Consider the following 20,021-nt stretch of genomic DNA (forward strand, 5'->3'; position numbering starts at 1 on the left):
ACAAAAATTATAAACATATTGATATAAGAAGATGAAAAGTGGTATTATTGCCAATGAGGCAACCTTCCAACAGAGACAAAATGAAGCAGTTTTAAACAACTATAGGTCACTGTATGACCTTCAACAATGAGGAAAACCAATACTGCATAATGAACAACAAAAGGTCAAGAGAAAACAAATATTTTTTTAAACATTAGCTGAACCATGAGAAGAATGCCAAAAATAACCAGCCCATGGCAGATGGAACTTCACAACATAAAGCATATGCTTAAAAGTTCTGAGATTCCCAGATTCTCTAACTTTTTTAAGACAAATAGTTAAAGTCCTTGGATAAGCATTCCTTTGACTTAAAAAACATTAACAAAATGACATGTATCCATTTATTTATTCTTATTTACGAATATAATATTATATTTGGTTCTTGCAAATAGAGCAAGCACTTGCACTAGATTGCAGTTGCCAGTGAAAGTGTGCAACCATCTGGTGGGCAGTTGTCTAATTGGCAATCATACTGCAAGTTTGTACACATTTCTTATTTGTTTTGTTCTGCAATGGAAAATCGTGCTACATTTCACAAACTACATTGAAATAAACACTGTAAACAAGACATAAACTCAAAAACATTAAAAACATGATGTTATTTTTATTTATTGTTTAAACTTTATGATAAAAAAATAATCAAAATGAAATCAATACATCATAGATAAATTGCACTATTAACAAATGCAAAAAATTAAATACTAACAATCATATTGGTTTTAACATTTATTTTTTTAAATTCATTTTGACATAAATTATATAATAAAATTCACACAATTCATTCAATCAGAGTGATCTGAAACAAATCATGAATATTCATACCTGTCAACCTTTTGGAGATACAAAGTGTGAGTTGTCCCCCCTTTTCTACCTTTCCTTAAAAAGGGTATACAACACAACCTATTGTCATACAAATTTTGTACAAAGATACATTCTTTATCTTAATTAAGAACATAAGTATAAAATCAAATATAACAATACATGCAGATAATTAGTTATACAAATGTAACAACATTCTCCATGAGATTGAAAATCTTTTTACTACATTATATACAAATTTGTGTAAAACCATATTTGCAATTCATTAAAAAATAAATAATAGAAATACCATTAAACAACTCAAATGATGGGAGGGCTGATATTTTTGTTAATATTCAAAGAAAAAGACCTTGACCTCCTTTGCAGATAGACATCAAAAGTGTGGGGTGCATAAAACATATTCTTTTTTTAAAAAAAAGACTGAATTTGAACAGATTAATTATAATATTATTTCTAATGGCCTCAATTATTTTAATTTTTCAAACATAATTTTACAAAACTAATTACATATCACAAGTAAGGGTCTGCTGTTTCATCAATTTCTGAGAATTTTACAGTAATTCATAAAAAAATATTTACGATCAGTACACAGGAATCACTCTCAGATACCTGCCATTTGAATATTCAAATTTGGACAGGTATCGTCATTCTATCAGACAAATCTGAATTGTTATCCTGTGTACAAAATATGACCACTGCTCACACCACAGACAAACAGTTCGCAATATAACATAGTTTACAGCATTAAATTAATGTTAAAAACTTAATATAAGTTAGTCTGTCTATGGAATAGTAACAGTGGTGTTTACGATGATCATGTGACCTTTAGATCTAATGACCAGTCAGGAGGCTTGCTTTCATACAACATTCCAGTGTAACTTCTCAATTCACCTGTTCCTTTGGACTTTGAACTAGTTGCTCCTCCATCAGAAACTGTAAATATATATAAAAAGTGAATTCACAATTTTAAGAATCTGATTAATGAGGATAAGAATACCCTGTATCGTCCAACATCCATTATTAGCCAGCCACTGTTAGTGTCAATGATCCTTATTTTTTTATCATCATTCGTCAAATCTCATGTTGAAGCTCCCGTAAGAGTCCAATGGAGTCAAATATATATTGTTAATGTTATCTAAATAAAACTTTTCCTGTCATACATCATAAGGGATACCCCAATTCCTACCCTTATCTATCATAAGGGATACCCCAATTCCTACCTCATACATCATAAGGGATACCCCAACTCCTATCCTCATCCACCATAAGGGATACCCCAATTCCTATCCTCATCCATCATGGGTAATATCTTTAATAGAATACCTACACCTCATCATTGATAAATTAAAACATCCTAAATATGTGGTTTTTTTTCTGTTGCTTTTTCTTAAAACATATTTTTACTAAATCTTATCAAAATGGACTAGACACAAGTTAAACGTACTTGTTAAGTCTTCTACATGAAGTGTATTATTATAAGTATTTTTGTGTAAGAACAATGAAATTGCCATTTACATTAACAAATTACAATAGACAACTTTCGAGTTCGATGCATTTCCGTCAAAAACTCTGGTTTTAGTGAACGTCATTTGTGCGTTTAGGGGCGTCGTCACTTCCATTCTAATGTTGAGCGAGTGGTTGGAAAACTATAATTCTATATTGTACTAATTATTCGGCAAATTGAATTCTCAAAATTGACAATCAGCACTGCTGTCATTAGGGAATTGTCATTAAGTACCTACAGAACAACCATTATTTCTAGTTTATCCTGCACAACGACGATCACTAAGACGCTTGATGAACGTTAATAGTGCAGGGATACAGGTGAGCCCCTCTATCTAGTAAATGACGTCATAAAGGCGCGCATAATTGACGGTGACGGATGAACTCGAAAGTTATCATTTGAGTGTAAGTAGAGCACATTCTAAAACATTAATTTTGTTTTGCTTTCTTTTCTAATCATTTTCAAAAATAATGTGTTCACTTTCAATTTTCTTGCCTTTCTTAAATTTCATATGACAATGTAACAATATATGCATTATGTAATCATTTTTCACTTACATTTATCATCTTTTGACTTTGATGCATTTCCAACTTGCTGTGGCAAAGCAAGCTCACCCAGGTCAACTTCATCATTGTAAGGATTTTCTAGTAACTTCACAACTCTTCTAACTTCAGAGTAATCTCCCTTTTCTGCTGCCTTGATAGCATTCTGAGCAATGTAGTTCCTCAAGATGAATCTGAAATAATATATATTCAGTTTATACTAGTTCTTCTGTTTACTAAATTCTAATATTTGAGAATTTATTACCAAATCTTCAAGAATAAGTGAAACAATGAGCTACTGCCCACTGATGATACTGCCACCACAACTAGATAATTTTAATAGTGTGAAAATATGCAAGTGTTCGGTAATCAGGAAGTTGTTGAGTTATGAATCTGTAAATGCATCACACAGAAAAGGTGACTTATATAAAACTTGAAACCAAATTTCAGACATCCTTATTAAGTAGTTCCTGAGAAAGATGCGATGAAAATTTTTCAATGAACGGATGGACGGACAAATGTAAAACAGTATACCCCACTTTCAAAAGTGTATTTTTTCACATATTTATATTTGAGAATTATAACCCAATCTTCAAGATTTTTTATAAACATATTGATATTTAAAAATTTATTACCAATTCCACAAGAATTATTTAATCGCATATCAATATTTTAACCCTTTAAAGTGAATAAAAATTGTGAAATCAAGAAGCTCTCAGCCTGAAAACTTTACTCAGTACTCAGAGTGCAAGATTTGTGCTCTTAACACTAAATCCAGCATTTTGATTGGTTGAATAATGAACCTGAGTATGACAATTGTACTTCCAAATTTTGGTTAACCACAATGCCAGTTATAGAGAACTTGAAAATTAAAGATGGTAATAATTTACTTTAAACTGTGGATTTATTATTATTCAAGGGATTTCAATTTCCAAGGATTTCGTGGCTAAAAGTGAACCATGAAATTCAATGTTTAACATATGACAAATTTTCTAAAGGCTTGCATGCAGATATCTGCAAAACCAATAAATTAAATACCCATGTACATACAAGTTTTGCTTGAACCATGAAAATTGGACCCATGAAAATAAATGAATCCATAATATAATTATACCTTGGGTTATTAGAATTCATGACTCTTACTCTCTCTGCATTGGCTTGAATTAAATCTGTCTTTTCTTCCACCTCTATATTCAATCTTTCTACATATTTCTTTAACCATGAATCCCAAGCTTCCTCGTTTGTTTTTCTTTGATCTTCATCAGTCTTGTCCTTAGATTAAAAAAAAATCAACATAATCACTATCAGGATAAACAAGTGAAACTGCGAGCTGCTGCTCACTGATGATACCCCCGCCGCAAGTGGATAATTTTAATAGTGTAAAAATATGCAAGTGTTCAGTAAACAGGAAGTTGTTGAGTGATGAATCTGAAAACGCATCACACAGTATAGCTGACTTGTATAAATCTTGAAACCAAATTTCAGAAATCCTTGTATTGTATTGCCTGTCAGAGAAAAATGGGACGAAAATTTTCAACTTGGCTATCATGTGTAAAATCATACAAGTGTTCGGTAAACAGGAAGTTGTCAAGTGATGAATCTGAAAACGCATCACACGGTATAGCAGACTTATATAAACCCTGAAACCAAATTTCAGAAATCCTTGTATTGTAGTTCCTGAGAAAAATGTGACGAAAATTTTCAATTTGACTATCATGTGTAAAATCATACAAGTGTTTGGTAAACAGGAAGTTGTCGAGTGATGAATCTGAAAACACATCACACTGTATAGCAGATGTATATAAAGCCTGAAACCAAATTTCATAAATCCTTCTATTGTAGTTCCTGAGAAAAATGTGATGAAAAATTTCATGGGACTGACGGACTGACGGAAGGATGGAAGGATGGATGGATGGATGGAAGGACAGACAGAGGTAAAACAGTATACCCCCCTTTTTTTCAAAGCGGGGGTATAAAAATGAATGTCTTTGTCTTCATAACTTAAAATTGATTTTTCATCCAAGAACTAAAATTTTTGTGGGTTATTAATAACATTAAGAGAATACTGTGTAATCATTATTATACATTGGATACCAATTTCTGTGGATTTCATGGATATAGATGAACCACGAAATTAACAACAAATGACAAATTCTCATTAAGGTTACATGTTAAATCTAAAATCAAATATCAACAAAAATGCAAGTTTTGTTCAATCCACGAAAATTGGTACCCATGAAAATAAATGAATCCACAGTATATGATTTCAAAGGTCATTGAAGCAACAAGCCCCAAAACTCCAAACAGACTGGAAGGTCAATATCTAACTATCTACAGGTCCATATATGGCTTTCAACATAAGGCAGACATAGATCCTTATAATCAAAGCTATAATTGTGTGTTTGCAATGTATATACATTTTCGTACTCATGATACTTCATTTGAACACTTAAAATCAAACCCATTTCCTGTATTATAAGAATCATAGTTAGCATTCCACAGTGAGAAAATAAATCAAAATGATCCACAAAATGTTAAATCATCTTCTATTCCTGGATTTTAATACGTTAAGCCAACTGTTTGTGTCATATATTTGCATATGTATGTTATCAGTATCTTCCATAGAATTCATTTTCAAAAGTTAAAATGATGAAATATAATTCATTTTTTAGTGGCAAAATTTTCCTTTTATTTACCATAAAATATTGCAAAAAGAGGGATGAAAGTGTCACATATTCCCACAAAATTTGGTTCAAACTAGAATTCTTATTCCTTTAAAGGGGTAGACCTTGGTTCAGGGAGATAACTCTTTAAATCAGTTAAGCATTTGTAAAAGTCAAGTTCATCAATGTATTTTAAGCATTTACCTGAAACAGATTGAAATTAATCTATGTAACCTAGAAGCTTAGAATATATTTTTGAAAATGGTTGACACAAACGTACTGATGATTTTAAGAGTTATTTCCCTTAACCTAGGTCTACCTCCTTAAAAGATACATTTTATGAAACTATTGTCTATAATCTTCCAAATAAGAAAATGAAAATGGGATTGTAAAATTGAATCCAAATCTTTTGTGTGACAAAAAATTGAAAAAAAAACATTGCAACAATTCTCAGACCAGTGTCTGGTAAGGATATTAGTCCGGCGGCTACAAGCATATTTCTGACGAATTGTGCACATCCTGTTACAAGCATGAAATTTGGCATAGACCTTCCTCAACTATTACTCTTTTATTTCAGATAGGGAGGCATTTGAAAAAAATGTCTCACTTCCGGTAAAATCCAAAATGGCGGACGTCATACTTAAATCAGCCCAATATCGAAGGCTAGCGTGTAAAAATGTGTTATTATCATGCTACTATCATAATATTTGGTACAGACCTTTGTTTTTTACTACTTTTGGATAAATTAAATAGATTAGATGTCTTCAGAAACCCCACTTTCGGTTAAAATCCAATATGGCTGACATTGTACTTAAATAAGCTTATTTTTTAGGGAGGGTAACTGAAATGTGTTTTAACGTATTGCTACTATCATTACATTGTGTATGAACCTTTCTTTGGTGTTTCTGATGGATACAATGCATAAGACATATGTCTTAAAACCCCTTTCTTCCGGGTATATCCAAAATGGCGGACAGAGAAATATCAATTTTTTATTCAAATTTTCATTTTTTTCAATATGTAAAGAAATGATTTTATTTTGTGCTGGTCATTAAACTTTTGGCTTAAAGTTATCCTCAAAACCACTTATTCTAGCATGTTGTAAATATTTAGATATAAAGTTGACACTTCCGGTTAAAAATATGACGTAAATTTCAAAGATGAGTCCACAATCTATTTCTTCGATTTAGAGTTTTGGATAGATTGATTAAAACAAAATAAAATCACTATAGTACTAAAAATTATTTAAAATTATTACTATTTGGCCAAGAATACATGTTTATTCACAGTCACCATGACATGCACACATCGCAGTGCACGGGATACCCGATTTTCCAAATTAAAAATGACCGCGGAATCCTTTCTTACATCCACAATGTATAAGCTTTTGACAAAATCATGAGGCCTCAAAAAGAGTTTTTCAAAAGTTATCCTCTTTGTCCCCGCCTGGAGTGGGTAGCATTAGAGCCAATCCCAACCTCGTCTCCCTAAACACCTGCCTAAGTGTATTGCATTATTTACATGCTGGAAAAGACTAGACCAAGTTGAGGGAATAGCCTCGAAAAGCCGTCCCTGTTGCGCAAATAGTTATTTTCTTGCTTCGTTAACCATGTTATACCCATCTGCTAAGTTTGTGCGATCTTACAGTAAAACCCCGGTGATTTAGTCTGATTAATCATCATTCTTTTTGTTAAAGTCACATCTTCAAATGCAATCAATGTCTCCCACATAGTCTTTTCCCCCCTTTCAAGCAAAGAGAGAACCATATCAAAACAGGTAAAGACATGGATAACAATAAGTGTTTCAGATCACCCAGATAACTCATTGCCTAGTGCATTTGAAAGGCCATTGATAGATATTAATCCAAAGTCTTTTGCCCTCCCAAACACAACCTCTACCCCTATGTCACGGAATAGCGAAACAGTATTGACAACATCATCATTAACGACTGTTCGAATCATGACTCGTTTAAGTGCGTGTTTCACTGCATCAGACACATGCCCCATGATTTTAGTGTCTGCCTCTAAATGTGAACTTGGTGCTGAACTTGAAATACATTACGTGGTGAATAAGATAGAATATCCTGACCATTTGTTGCTATAACTACCATACGCATCGAAGACTTCATCCACTCGTATTTCAGTTTCAAGGTATTTTATTTAGGTAAGGACATAATACCCAATCAGCATACTCAGTAGGCCGCAATTCACAATCGGAGAGCTGATTTCCAACATTAACAAAGACTGTGGTATTGTTTCTCACATCTTAATAAATTCTGCAAAAACACATATTTTCTTGCCTTGTTAACCTAATCTGTTTTTTTTTTTTTTTATCTTCCAACAAAACCACGTATCGTTTTCAATGACATTAAACATCAAATCCATATGGTGATGTTGGCTGGTCAATCATCATTCTAAATGCTATAGTCAAATCTTCAAACTCCATTAATGTCACCAACGCAGTTCCTTTTCCAGCGAACGTGTTATCTTTTAATGCCTAGTGCATTTGAAAGGTCATTGATTGATATATATCTTATACTTTTCCCCTTCTAAATGCAAACCAAAGTTTGTCTGCCCTATGTCACGGAATAGCGAAACAGCAATGACATCAGTATCGACTGTTTGAGTCATGACTCAGTTAAGTCTATGTTTCACTGCATCAGACACATCTATCTTGATTCTAGTGTCAGTCTCTTCGTGTAAACATGGTGCTAAACTAGCAACATCATCAAGTGGTGGATAACACTAAACATCCTGAGCATTTGTTGCTTCAACTACCTTGTACTCAAAATTGTATTGAGCAAGCTCCTGTGAATGAAAACTTAAAAGTTCTTTCTTACTGTCGTCATCTCTCAGAAAACTTTCCCATCTTTGAGGATGTTTTTAATCCTGGGTTCGTCTGTGTATTCCCTTTCCCCTAAATGTTGCCCTTGCTTCTTTTAGCCGCTTTAAAACTACCAGTATTTCGCTATTCCATAACAAAGGGGCAGACGAACTATTGATTGTATTTGGGGAGGCAAAAATCTTTGGATTAATATCTATCAATGGCCTTTCAAATGCACTAGGCAATGAGTGATCACACACTTTTATTTCTGACCAATACCTTATGACGGGTTGTGATACTGTTCTCTCTTTGCTTGAAAAGGGAAAAAAAGACTGCGTGGGAGACATTAATGGTATTTGAAGATGTGACTTTAACATAAAGAATGATGATTGATCAGCCTAAATCACCGGGGTTGTACTGTACAAACTTATCAGATCTAACATGATTAACGAACCAAGAAAGTCAATTTTTGCACAAAAGGGAAATCTCATTTTAAGTGAGGCTATTCCCACGACTTGTTCTAGTCTTTTCAAGCATGTAAAACGTGTAATATACTAATGCAGGTGTTTAGTGAGACGAGCTTTGGATTGACTCTTATGCTACCTAGTCTTGTCACTAATGGATTGCGAAGAAACAAAGAGGGTCCCTTTAAAAAAAAAACTCTTTCTGAGACCTCATCATTTTTTCAGAAGCTTGTACATTATGGATGTAAGAAAGGATGCCGCGGTTATTTTTAATGTGTAAAATCGGGTCTCCCGTGCACTGCCTTGTGCGCATGTGGTGGTGATTGTGAATAAGCATGTATTCTTGGCCAAATAGAAGTAGTTTTAAATATTTTTTAGTACTATAGTGATTTTATTTTTTTTAAATCAATCTATCCAAAACTCTACATCGAAGAAATAGATTGAGGACTCATCTTTAAAATTTACGTCATATTTTTACCGGAAGTGTCAACTTTATATCTTAGCATTTACAACATGCTAGAATAAGTGGTTTTGGGGATAACTTAAAGCCAAAAGTTTACTGACCAGCACAAAATAAAATCATTTTCTTTACATTTTGAAGAAAGTTGAAAATTTGAATAAAAAATTGATATTTTTCTGTCAGCCATTTTGGATACTTCTGGAAGTAAGGGTTTTTAAGACATATGTCTTATACATTGTCTCCATCAGAAGCACCAAAGAAAGGTTCATACACAATGTAATTATAGTAACAATACGTTAAAACACATTTCAATTACCCTCCCTAAAAAATAAGCTTATTTAAGTACAATGTCCGCCATATTGGATTTTAACCGGAAGTGGGGTTTCTGAAGACATCTAATCTATTTAATTTATCCAAAAGTAGTAAAACACAAAGGTCTGTACCAAATATTATGATAGTAGCATGATAATTGGACATTTTTACACGCTAGTCTTTGATATTGGGCTGATTTAAGTATAACGTCCGCCATTTTGGATTTTACCGGAAGTGAGACATTTTTTTCAAATGCCTCCCTATCTGAAATAAAAGAGTAATAGTTGAGGAAGGTCTATGCCAAATTTCATGCTTGTAACAGGATGTGCACAATTTTTTACAAAGCCGCCGGACTATATGAAAATATGGGCTATCAGACAGAAAACAGCAAATGATATCAGAGTATTACATGGCATTTTTCATGTTTTCATTGTTGAAGCATATGATAAAAAGATCATAATATGTCATTTTTCATATCGCATGTATTATCAGCCCTAGGTTAAATATCAGCCCAAGAGCCGCATGGCTCGAGGGCTGATATTGACCGAGGGCTAATAATACATGCGATATGAAAAATGACATATTATGATCTTTTTATCATATGCTTCAACAATGAAGAAAAATAACAGATTCATATATTGATCCTTTTACGTGGTTCCCAAATAGAAGTCAGTCAAAGAGTGAAAAGTTCACGGACGTCGGCCCCAAAATTTAGTACATTCGATATGAAATCTTTCTATCATATGCCTCAACAGAGAAGAAAAACATTTTAATATGGACGAATCGACAAAAAATAATTCAACAATATACATAATAAACACTGTTTGGAAAAGTCAACTTTTTTTAAAGTAACTTTCTAAATTATGCTTGAAACTTTTTAAAAAAATCATTTATTCAATATTTTTTTTTTTTTTTTTTTTAAATTATTTAAATTATTTTACACACTATACTTTCTAGTATCCAAATAATTGTTTTGTACACTACTTTTTAAAGGTTTTCACTGAAAACGTAGCATTGAGGTGTATTTTCCGGAATTTGCAGAGTATCACCGGAATGCCATGCAATCACATTACGGAAAGGCATGTGATAACAGTCAAAGCATGTGATAAACTTTTCATACCAGCCGGCTAAGCACCAATTTGAAAAAATATGGCATTTACGTAAATTTAATGCTATTATCATACAGTAAAAATCATATGCTATTTAGTCTAAGTATATGATAATACATACATTACACAATCTTGATAGTCCTATAAACCTGCTATGAAGGCTATATTAATCTTCAGTTATACAAAAATAAATTTTATTGCACACTAGCTTTCATATTTGAAAAATATACATACGGTATGCAAAAATGTGAAACTCTGTATTTAACTGTGGAGTGCTAACATAACCAGATTGCTTATAGACACTGGGGAAAGTATCTACCAGGGCTTCCAAAAAATATTTGAGCCAGCCGGACATTTCATATCTGATCCCGATTTTAATCCCTTAAGACTTAGTCACAAAAGGCAATTATGGTAATCAGATGGCCATTCCAATGATTGACATTACATTAAAAAAAAAAAACGATTTTAAACTTTACTTTGATATGATATGAATTTGATGTTAGGATGTTACTGTTAAATTGGCAGTGCATCATTCAAAGTGTGCACATCAGCGTGCTCATATCTGCCAAAGACTTTTTATTGTGCAAAATGACATTGTCAAAAACTACTTTCTTTTTCAACCGGATGTTGACTTGACAATGGTAAAACATGGACCATAAACGGATACGTAAAATCCGTGTATTTTTACAAAGCACGACTGAGAGAAGAAGCTCTTTCCACGTTATTTCTTCAACAAAATACTTGAATTGAACGTTAGATACAGGTATCATTGATAATTTTAGCATTTTTGAAGAAATGTAGGATGCATTATTAAATTTCCCACCTGTGCACATGCGCACACGTGTTCTAGTTCATACGACATAGTTCTGACGATTTTTTATTTAAAACCTTAAAATTTTTCATCAAATCATTTTGATAAACTAATTTCTAATAATTTTAATCTTTAGAACGAAATCAATTAGATACAAACCGCTGAAATGTAAGAAAATATTTGTGATTAAACCGATCAATTTATACGATGTCCGGTACTGATCATAGTTCACCTGTCACCTGAACAGGTAGATTTCAGCTGTCCAACTACTAATTAGCCTTGATTAAAATTAGAAAGTATTGAAGTAGGTGTTGTTTTGATAGTAATTAATCATCATGTCACATTTATGACCGGAAACATGTTGATGTTAAAGGCAAAAGGTTGGGTCAAAAAGATCGTGAATTATGTAAAAATGGCCGAAAAAGCCTTGAAAAATAAAAAGTATATGACCGTTTCATGCTTTGCCCAGACGGACTTTTACCGGACATTATACAAATGACCGGAATATATGACCGTTTTGGAAGCCCTGGTATCTACTAATTCTAAATTAAAGAAAAACTGCCAGAATTGCAAGAATTGGTATCTTTAACATACACATACAGATTGAAATAAACAATTAATTTTCCCATAGATAACAATGGTAGCCTTTTTCGAGGTACAGACTTTAGAAAGTTTTTTTTTTTTAACGAAACCTTGCTAGAATGAAAGAAAAGTTATTAGGACAGTATTTTTTGGTCCAAAAAATATAGGATCATGTTGCTTTTCTTTGCGTAATTTGTACTTATCTCCCATGCCTATCAATTTTGCACTTAAAAATATGTGTCTCATCCTAGGGGTAAAAAGACATCTCAGTTCCGTGAGGGCTAAGGAAAATAATTTATTTTTTGCATTTTGTATAAAGCAGAGTGCAAGAAGTCTCTAATAATAAAAAATAACGGGTGCACATATCCACCAATCAGGATTTGCCATACTCTAAATTCTGAATACCATGTTATGCTCATAAAATGGCTGCGCCAATAAAATCTAATGGTTTATTGTAAACTACAGAATGCAAAGTAGCAGTATATATTAACTTCAGATAACTAGCTTTCTATACAATTCTGATATGTCCTTTTTTCTATTCTTGCTTTCATTTTTATTATGTCATCTTTTATTACCTCAATTTCTTTAATCTTTTCCAATTTTTCCAAATCTCTAGTAATGGAAGCAAAATTCCTGCCTAAGGCATTCACTAATCCTGGATTTGACTGTACCATGGCAAGGAAGGCTTGTAATTGCCTATAATCATAAATATGAATGTATTAAAGAATAATATTAAAATATAAATATAGTAGTTTAACAGATCAATCTTTTAAAATCTCATCTTTTTCAACATACATTCTTTCAAAATGAAACCAGATGCTCCGCAGGTTGCAGCTTTATACGACCGCAGAGGTTGAACCATGAACAGATGGGGCAAGTATGGACACAACATTCAAGCTGAATATAGCTCTGAATTTGGATTGTGATTAAAAAGTTTACACAGCATAGGTTTCTGCCACAGAATGAATGTGGTCTAATGAACTTAAATTTTTTTTTTTCACTTTTGAGCAACTCACTATGCTGTTGAATATTAATCCCCTCAAAAAAAAAAATATTTGAAGAAATTTTCTTCTTAATTTCTGGAATCTGAAATGAGAAAAAGTATGCCCCCTTTCCTTTATTCCAACAATAATCTCAATTCAAATTTCTAATGGAGTTTGCAACAATAACTACTCATTTTAATACATCATAAAATATTAAAATATAAAATGTCATAGTCATGATTAAAATAAATATTAACTAATTGAAACTTCTAAAAAACAAATCACAGTTTATCATCTTAAGACAATCATTATTTCTTCATACATAATTTTCAAGCAGTGTAAGGGAGGTAATCAAACATATATATATATATATCAGTATTCTTTGAATGGAATTGGATTACCTCCCTTACACTGCTTTTAAATTGTCCTTTAACTAGAAAAACCATTTTTTTACCCTTTTTTGCCCCTATTTGCAAACTGATTTGAGCCGTAACCCCCCATAACCATCCCTTTGTAGTATGGTCATTCAGAGAGATTCATACACTTTAAACACAAGTTATTGACTGGAAACTACAAAAATGATTATTTGGGCCCCCTTTTTGGCCCCAAACTTATTGAAACCCCCCTTGGAGCAAGAACCCAAAAACTCAATTCCAGCCATTCCTTTGTAGTAAGAAACCTTGTAGTATAATTTCAGAGAGATCCATACACTTAAACACAAGTTATTGACTGTAAACTAGAAAAATGCATCTTTTGGGCCCTTTTTTGACCCCTTATTCCTACATGTTTAGGGAAAATAATTCTAAACTTAATCCCAACCTTCCCTGCGTTATATGGAACCTTGTGGTATAATGTCAGAGAGATCCATACAGTTACACAACTTATTGTCCTGACTTTCTATTTACTTATAATAAAGTAATTATCCGGAAACCATCTGTCTTTGGACGACACTGACGTCGATCACACTTCCACCGCCGTCCCTGACTACATCTTGATATCAATAAACGACCAAAAAAAATTTAATTTTTGCAGTTGTATAAAAATTGAATACTATAAATTCAGAAATTATTGCGTGCATTTATCACTGTAATTTTGTCATTTAAGACTAAAATGTCATTCCAATTTGTGTGATATTTAGAAAAATCCAGTTTAATTCATGTAATAAATTTCAAAATGCAAGTTTTAATTATTGCAATTATAACCCTGTTGCAATTTTTGCAATAATAAAACCAGGTGCTTCACAGGGCGCAGCTTTATACGACCGCAGAAGTCGAACCCTGAACAGTTGGGGCAAGTATGGACACAATATTCAAGCTTGATACAGCTCTGAATTTGGATTGTGATTAAACAGTTGACACAACATAGATTTCTGACACAGAATGATTGTGGTCTAAGAACTTAAAAACTTTTAAATTGGACATTTACCTATTATGGTCCAATATCCAAAATCAAAATACATGGTAAAATTCAGCATATCAAAGAACCCCAAGAATTCAATATTTGAAGAAATCTAATAAAGATCAATTTTGAACCCTTTAGTCCCAAATGCTGAACAATTTGATAACTGGGCCCAAGATTCAGCATATCAAAGAACTTCATATATTCAAAGTTTAATTTTTAACCTCAATTTGGACTAACTTGAAAACTGCCTTCATAATCAAAAATTTAAGTACATGTTAAGATTCAGCATACCAAAGAACCCCAAGAATTCAATTTTTGTTAAAATCAAACTAAATTTAATTTTGGACCCTTTGGACCTTAATGTAGACCAATTTGAAAACAGGACCGAATATCAAGATTTTAAATACACGGTTAGATTCAGCATATCAAGGAACCCCAATAGTTCAATTTTTGATGAAATCAAGCAAAGTTTAATTTTGGACCCTTTTGGCCCCTAATTCCTAAACTGTTTGGACCAAAACTCCAAAAATCAGTCCCAACCTTTCTTTTGTGGTTAGTAACCTTGTGTTTAAATGTCATAGATTTCTATTTACTCATAATAAAGTTAATGTGCGAAAACCAAGAAAAATGCTTATTTGGGCCCTTTTAGGGCCCCTAATTCCTTTACTGTTCAGTCGAAAACTCCAAAAATCATTCCTAACTTTCCTATTGTGGTCATTAACCTTATGTTTAAATTTCATAGTATTCTATTTACTTATACTTAAGTTATTTTGCGAAAACCAAGAAAAATGCTTATTTGGACCCTTTTTTGGCCCCTAATTCCTAAACTATTTGGACCACAACCCCCAAAATCAATCCCAACCTTCCTTTAGTGGTATTGGACCTTCTTTTTTAAAATTTATAGTGATCCATTCACTAAAACTAAAGATATTGTCTGGAAACTAAATGCGTCTTCGGACGACGACGACGCAGACGACAACATCATACCAATAGACGACGCAATTTTTTTTTGCGGGGTATAAAAATCACAATAATTTCTGAGTTTACAGTACAAGAAGAAGGACAATAATAACATTTGCATGCTATATTGAAATTTTAAAACATCTCTTATTTATTTGCTGAGTTGTATCGTGATGTGTCCTGCAGAACATTGCTTTACTTTTGTACATGTTTTTTTTTTAAATGTTTCTATTTTAGTATGGGGTGTACTTGATGTCTCAAGTTTCGCTGAGAACATATTGACTGAGAGGCACCATAGAAGCCTTTATCATAATTCTTGCATCTTTGAAATTTCTTCTATTTCCAGGAAATAACGAAAGTGATTATTGTATATTCAAGAGTCAAAGATTTCTGATATAGCAATATCATCTGTAAGAGGAAATTGAAAAACTTCTTTGGAGTGGGATATAATCCATAAACTGAAAACAAGATAATGAGTCCATTTGAAACCATGCTCTGTTCATATTTCCATGTTCAGTGAACTGTGAAATTTGGGTCAAAAGCAAAATTTGGCATATATTTATTTAAATTTGTGTCAAAATGAACATGTGTATCCCAACATCAAGTAAATTATTTCAAGGCCTTTTATAGCTGACTATGCAGTATTGCAGTTTTGCTATTGTTGAAGGCCGTATGCTGACCTATAGTTGTTAAAATTTCTGTGTCATTTGGTCTCTTGTGGAGAGTTGTCTCATTGGCAATCATACCACATCATCTTTTTTATATCTCAAACCAAATCGTTAATCCTCATATTAACCTAAAACACACACAAATAGAGGGAAATAAGGATAGATGAACAAAAAGACAAATGTCTTTCTGGGGAAACAGATTGTGGTGGTACAATTTAATTAATATCTCTTTACATGAACCTTTACCTTGGATCCATCTCAGGTTTATGCATTGATTTTAATTCTTCTAACGTAGAACATTGTGTGAGGATATACTCTTTAACATCCTTTAATTTAGCTTGAAAGTTAGGAGAGCCTGGTAAAGGGAGCATACTCAGACATCTAAAACAATTTGTGAAGTCTGCTCCAGTTTTTTGCATTGTTTCTAAGAAAGAATCATAAATATCCCTGCAAAAATAATGAATTTCTATCATAAAGTAGCATAATAAATGTTTTCTTTTAAAATTTAAATCATCAAAATATACATAATTGGTAGTTATTTTAGGTTAGGCATACTAAATTTGCTAGCTTCGGATTGTTTTCTTTTCCTATCCAGTGAGATAACCACCTGTGGTCTTGTTGTAGCATGATAGATGGAGATGTAAAGTTTAATCCCTGGCCAGGTCAAACACAATTTCAATATTTACATACAAAGTTAAAAAGCAATTTACAATGTAGAAATAGAATTGGTATGATGAATCTACCAACCTGCAATAATGCATATAGTAATGATGTGTTCTTGTGACTTTGATTTTCAAAGTGTGACTGTATAACAATAAATTGTTCTGATAGAATCTTATTTATAAAAGAATATGAAAGTTTGCTGTAAAACTTTTTAAAAAAAAACCTTGTCAAATGGGAGACAACTCCAAATAAATTTAGTATATATGCAGTTAAATTTGAGCAAAAGTATGTGTTTAGTAATACATTTGTACTTTTTAATATAAAATTAAAATCAAACTAAATGCTATCAAAACATTTCAAACTAATTTATACTTACTTGTCTGTTTCTAATTCTTTATTTAATAAACCAAACTGAAAAATAAAAAAAAGAGTGTACAAGCTGAAATGTCTCACAATTCTAGCCAGTTTTACTGATTATGAATATTTTTATGCTGGAAGTCTTTAAAGATAAAAATTTTACTACAATTATTGTATCTATACTTTTAAACGAGAAGACCTCATTTTGTGTGTCGCTTCTCTTCCTTCTGCAATAAATAAATCATCATGCCTCTGTGTGCTATAGGTACCATGCAGTCGCATTTGTCATCCTTTCTTATGATTATTCAGTTTGGGTTATTTTGGGAGAAAAACGAAAAAAAAGGTGCCTGGGTATTGTATCCATCATCAGACAGACTTTTAAGTCATAGACAAGACTCGTCCTGAATATGCATGAAATATTTGCCACTGGACGTTAAGCAACCAACAATCAATCAGACAAGACTTCCAGTTTTCATAAATACTCAGGGACAGGCCAATTATTTTTGCATTATTCTAGTTAGTTTAAACATATTTTATTGTTCAAAAAAGACAAATGGATTAGACACAAGTTTTTCAACTTAGTAACGTCTTCTCCATGCATTATTCTGCATGTATACAATGATTATACTCCTATAATATATAGACTCTCTATATAAGATAGAAGTGATCCCTGTGGAGAAGAAACTTGGAATTGATAGTTAATAGCACATACACTTTATTTATAATTAAAGAACCTTAGTGAGCACGCTCACATACCCCACGTCCCCACATTGTCATTGGAGAAATTAAATAAGTATAAGAAAAAATATTGAATAATAATTTCCTGTCAATATACATAATATGTCCTTATTATCTACAAAATTTCATGAAACTCTGTTGTGTGTTTTCAGAGGAGTTGAGATGACAAACTGTTGCAGAAGTACATTGAAGCAAATAAGTTCAAAGGGGCATAACTCCTAGAAAAAAAATTGAATCGCAATTTCCCGTCGATATGCACAACTACATAGTATGTCCTTATTATCTGAAAAGGTTTCGTGAAATTCTGTTGTGTGGTTTGAGAGGAGTTGCGATGACAAACTGTTGCAGTAATACATTAAAGTAAATAAGTTCAAAGGGGCGTAACTCCTAGAAAAAAAATTGAATCGCAATTTCCCGTCGATATGCACAACTACATAGTATGTCCTTATTAACTGAAAAGGTTTCGTGAAATTCTGTTGTGTGGTTTGAGAGGAGTTGCGATGACAAACTGTTGCAGTAATACATCAAAGTAAATAAGTTCAAAGGGGCGTAACTCCTAGAAAAAAAATTGTATCGCAATTTCCCATCGATATGCACAACTACATAGTATGTCCTTATTATCTGAAAAGGTTTCGTGAAATTCTGTTGTGTGGTTTGAGAGGAGTTGCGATGACAAACTGTTGCAGTAGTACATTAAAGTAAATAAGTTCAAAGGGGCGTAACTCCTAGAAAAAAAATTGAATCGCAATTTCCCGTCGATATGCACAACTAAATAGTATGTCCTTATTATCTGAAAAGGTTTCGTGAAATTCTGTTGTGTGGTTTGAGAGGAGTTGCGATGACAAACTATTGCAGTAATACAATAAAGTAAATAAGTTCAAAGGGGCATAACTCCTAGAAAAAAAATTGAATCGCAATTTCCCGTCGATATGCACAACTACATAGTATGTCCTTATTATCTGAAAAGGTTTCGTGAAATTCTGTTGTGTGGTTTGAGAGGAGTTGCGATGACAAGAAACAGGACTGACGGACTGACGGACGGGTCAAAAACATTATACCCTCCGCATCTTCGTTGCGTGGGGTATAATAAAGGTATGTTTACAGTAACAAGAAACTAGAGGCTCTTAAGAGCCTGTGTCGCTCACCTTGGTCTATGTGCATATTAAACAAAAGACACAGATGGATTAATGACAAAATTGTGTTTTGGTGATGGTGATGTGTTTGTAGATTTTACTTTACTAACATTCTTGCTACTTACGATTATCTCTATCTATAATGAACTTGGCCCATCAGTTACAGAAGAAAATATTTTGTTAAAATTTACCAAAATTTACAAAATTTATGAAAATTGTTAAAATTTGACTGTAAAGGGCAATAACTCCTTAAGGGGTCAACTGACCATTTCGGTCATGTTGACTTATTTGTAGATCTTACTTTGCTGAACATTATTGCTGTTTACAGTTTATCTCTCTCTATAATAATATTCAAGATAATTACCAAAAACGGCAAAATTTCCTTTAAAATTACCAATTCAGGGGCAGCAACCCAACAACCAGTTGTCTGATTCATCTAAAAATTTCAGACCAGATAGATCTTGACTTGATAAACAATTTAACCCCTGTCTGGTTTGCTCTAAATGCTTTGGTTTCAGAGTTATGAGCCAAAATCTACATTTTACCCCTATGTTCTATTTTTAGCCATGGTGGCCATCTTGATTGGTTGGCTGGGTCACCACACACATTTTTTAAACAAGATACCTCAATGATGATTTTGGCCAAGTTTGGTTAAATTTGGTCCTATTAGTTTTAGAGGAGAAGATTTTTGTAAAAGATAACAAAAATTTACCAAAAATTGGTAAAAAATTACTATAAAGGGCAATAACTCCTTAAGGGGTCAACTGACCATTTTGGTCATGTTGACTTATTTGTAGATCTTACTTTGCTGAACATTACTGCTATCACAGTTTATCTCTATCTATAATAATATTCAAGATAATAATCAAAAACAGCAAAATTTCCTAAAAATTACCAATTCAGGGGCAGCAACTCAAAAACTGGTTGTCCGATTCGTCTGAAATTTCAGGGTAAGAGCTATTGACTTGATAAACAATTAAACCCCAGTCA

The 20,021-nt window shown here is 32.6% G+C and overlaps 1 protein-coding gene across 1 annotated transcript in view; it reads right to left on the minus strand.

The window, feature by feature from the left end:
• Nucleotides 1–628: 628 nt before the first annotated feature.
• The window catches only part of LOC139511654 (protein adenylyltransferase SelO, mitochondrial-like), a 37,682-nt gene continuing 18,289 nt past the window's right edge, over nt 629–20,021 (minus strand). The window contains exons 8-13 of the mRNA XM_071298620.1: nt 17,180–17,214; nt 16,387–16,587; nt 12,704–12,824; nt 4,019–4,176; nt 2,920–3,098; nt 629–1,791 (exon numbers count right to left, since the gene is read on the minus strand). Coding sequence (XP_071154721.1) covers nt 1,673–1,791; nt 2,920–3,098; nt 4,019–4,176; nt 12,704–12,824; nt 16,387–16,587; nt 17,180–17,214 — 813 coding nt within the window. The 3' untranslated portion in view covers nt 629–1,672. The remainder of the gene's footprint in view (nt 1,792–2,919; nt 3,099–4,018; nt 4,177–12,703; nt 12,825–16,386; nt 16,588–17,179; nt 17,215–20,021) is intronic.

This window comes from Mytilus edulis, chromosome 2 (genome assembly GCF_963676685.1).
Source record: "Mytilus edulis chromosome 2, xbMytEdul2.2, whole genome shotgun sequence".
NCBI lineage: Eukaryota > Metazoa > Mollusca > Bivalvia > Mytilida > Mytilidae > Mytilus > Mytilus edulis.